At 52.0% G+C, this 2,034-nt stretch overlaps 1 protein-coding gene across 1 annotated transcript; it reads left to right on the top strand.

Moving 5' to 3' along the window:
- The first annotated feature begins 430 nt into the window (after nt 1-430).
- LOC147986323 (uncharacterized) lies at nt 431-973 on the top strand. The gene is made up of 2 exons (XM_087541963.1): nt 431-645; nt 760-973. The coding sequence occupies exons 1-2, from the start codon at nt 431-433 to the stop codon at nt 971-973; spliced, it is 429 nt and encodes a 142-aa protein (XP_087398089.1).
- The last annotated feature ends 1,061 nt before the right edge of the window (nt 974-2,034 follow it).

Here is a 2,034-nt window from a genome sequence, read left to right as displayed (position 1 = left end):
ACATCATTATCCTAATGATGTGATCCCGTTAATCAAATGGCAACTCATGTCTATTGTTTGGAAACATAACCATCTTTGATAAACGAGCTAGTCAAGTAGAGGCATACTAGTGACACTCTGTTTGTCTATGTATTCACACATGTATCATGTTTCCGGTTAACACAATTCTAGCATAATAATAAGCATTTATCATGATATAAGGAAATAGATAATAACTTCATTATTGCCTCTAGGGAATATTTCCTTCATTATGCACTGGTCCGAGAGGCCTATCAGCTGGAGCCGTGCTGACCACCCGGCCGTGATGCCTTCACCGGGTTCCTATGCAATGGTGTTGGATTCCACCTTCTCAACAGAGAGGCTATCTTGCCGCGTCTCCTGAGTCCTGATAGACGGCGTTAGCAGCATCAACATCCTTTACTGCGACACCATGGAGAAGTTGGGCATCAAGGAGAAGCAGCTCCAGCCCAGTCAGACTATCTTCCATGGCATTGTACCTGGGCTCTCCTGCTCCCCAATCGACAAGATCAAGATTGACGTCCTGTTCGGCGACAGAGATCATTTCCGCCGCGAGCCAATTTGGTTCGAGGTGGTTGACCTAGACAACCCCTACCACACGCTCTTGGGCTGCCCCGCGCTGGCCAAGTTCATGGCGGTACCGCACTATGCCTACCTCAAGATGAAAATGCCGGGCACCAAGGACATCATCACCATAGCCGGTGACTACCAAAAGTCGGCCGCATGTGCTGCTGCCAGCAGTTGGCTGGATGAGTCCCTCGTCATCGCCGAAGAGAAGCGTCTCCTTTACCAGGTGATGGTCATGGCCATCAATCAGCCGGACATGCCATCCGACCCCAAGAACTCGGAGGTTCTGGGCTCTTTTCAACCGGCCAAAGAAATCAAGAAGATCCCCTTGGAACCGGAGCACCGGGAGAGGCACGCTGTCGTGGGAGCCAACCTCGACAGCAAATAGGAAAGCCAGCTCGTCGATTTTCTCCGTGAGAATTGGGACATCTTCGCATGGTTTCCCAAAGACATGCCAGGTGTTCCGATGGATTTCGCCGAGCACAAGCTGCACGTGAGGTTGGATGCAAAGCCGGTCAAGCAACCCCTCCACCGCCTGTCAGAAGAGAAAATAAGAATTGTTGGTGAAGAGATCGCCCGACTTCTGGCAGCCAGCTTCCTCATGGAAGTGTTCTACCCAGACTGGTTTGCCAACCTAGTCCTTGTGTTGAAGAAGAACAACAGGTGGCGCATGTGTATTGACTACACTAGCCTCAAGAAAGCCTGCCCCAAGGACCCTTTTGCCTTGCCTCAGATAGACCAAGTGATTGACTTCACAGCCGGATGCGATCTGCTGTCTTTTTTTGATGCCTACTCCGGCTACCACCAGATCAAGCTGAACCCAGCCGATCGGCCGAAGACCGCCTTCATCACACCATTCAGAGCCTTCTACTACCTGACCATGACGCCCGGCTTGAGAAATGCCGGCGCCACTTTTCAGCGTTGCATGCAGAAGTGCCTCCTCAAGCAACTCGGCAGAAATGCCCACGTCTATGTAGACGATATTGTGGTGAAGACAGAGAAGCGTGGAACCCTTCCGGAGGATCTCAAGGAGACCTTTGTCAATTTGCGCCGTTTTCAAATCAAGCTTAACCCGAAGAAATGTGTCTTCAGAGTACCAGCCGACCAGCTCCTTGGCTTCCTTGTCTCTGAACGCGGCATCAAGTGCAACCCCGTGAAGATTGAAGCCATCGAGAGGACGCAGAGACCCACCCAGCTGCGGGACATCCAGAAGTTCACCGGGTGCTTGGCCTCTCTCAGCCGGTTCATCAGTCGGCTGGGCGAGAAGGCCCTTGCCTTGTACCAGCTAATGAAGAAAACCACTTGCTTCGAGTGGAACGACAAAGCGGACGAGGCTTTCTGCCATCTCAAGAAGATGCTGGCCATGCTGCCTGTCCTGAACACTCCGGCTTCCAAGGAACCCATGCTCCTCTACATCGTCGCCACCAGCCTGGTGGTCAGCACCATGAT

Source organism: Triticum urartu, chromosome 2A, assembly GCF_056163025.1.
Source record: "Triticum urartu cultivar PI428250 chromosome 2A, HENAU_Tu73, whole genome shotgun sequence".
NCBI classification, from domain to species: domain Eukaryota; kingdom Viridiplantae; phylum Streptophyta; class Magnoliopsida; order Poales; family Poaceae; genus Triticum; species Triticum urartu.
The sequence above is the reverse complement of the archived record's forward strand: the minus strand, read 5'-3'. Positions and strand labels throughout refer to the sequence as shown.

What these genes read in the sequence shown, in the direction of transcription:
- LOC147986323 (XM_087541963.1), top strand. Translation starts at nt 431, where the DNA reads ATGGAGAAGTTGGGCATCAAGGAGAAGCAGCTCCAGCCCAGTCAGACT. An exon ending in GGCTGCCCCGCGCTGGCCAA is followed by an intron (nt 646 to 759) that starts GTTCATGGCGGT and finishes TGCTGCCAGCAG; the next exon opens with TTGGCTGGATGAGTCCCTCG.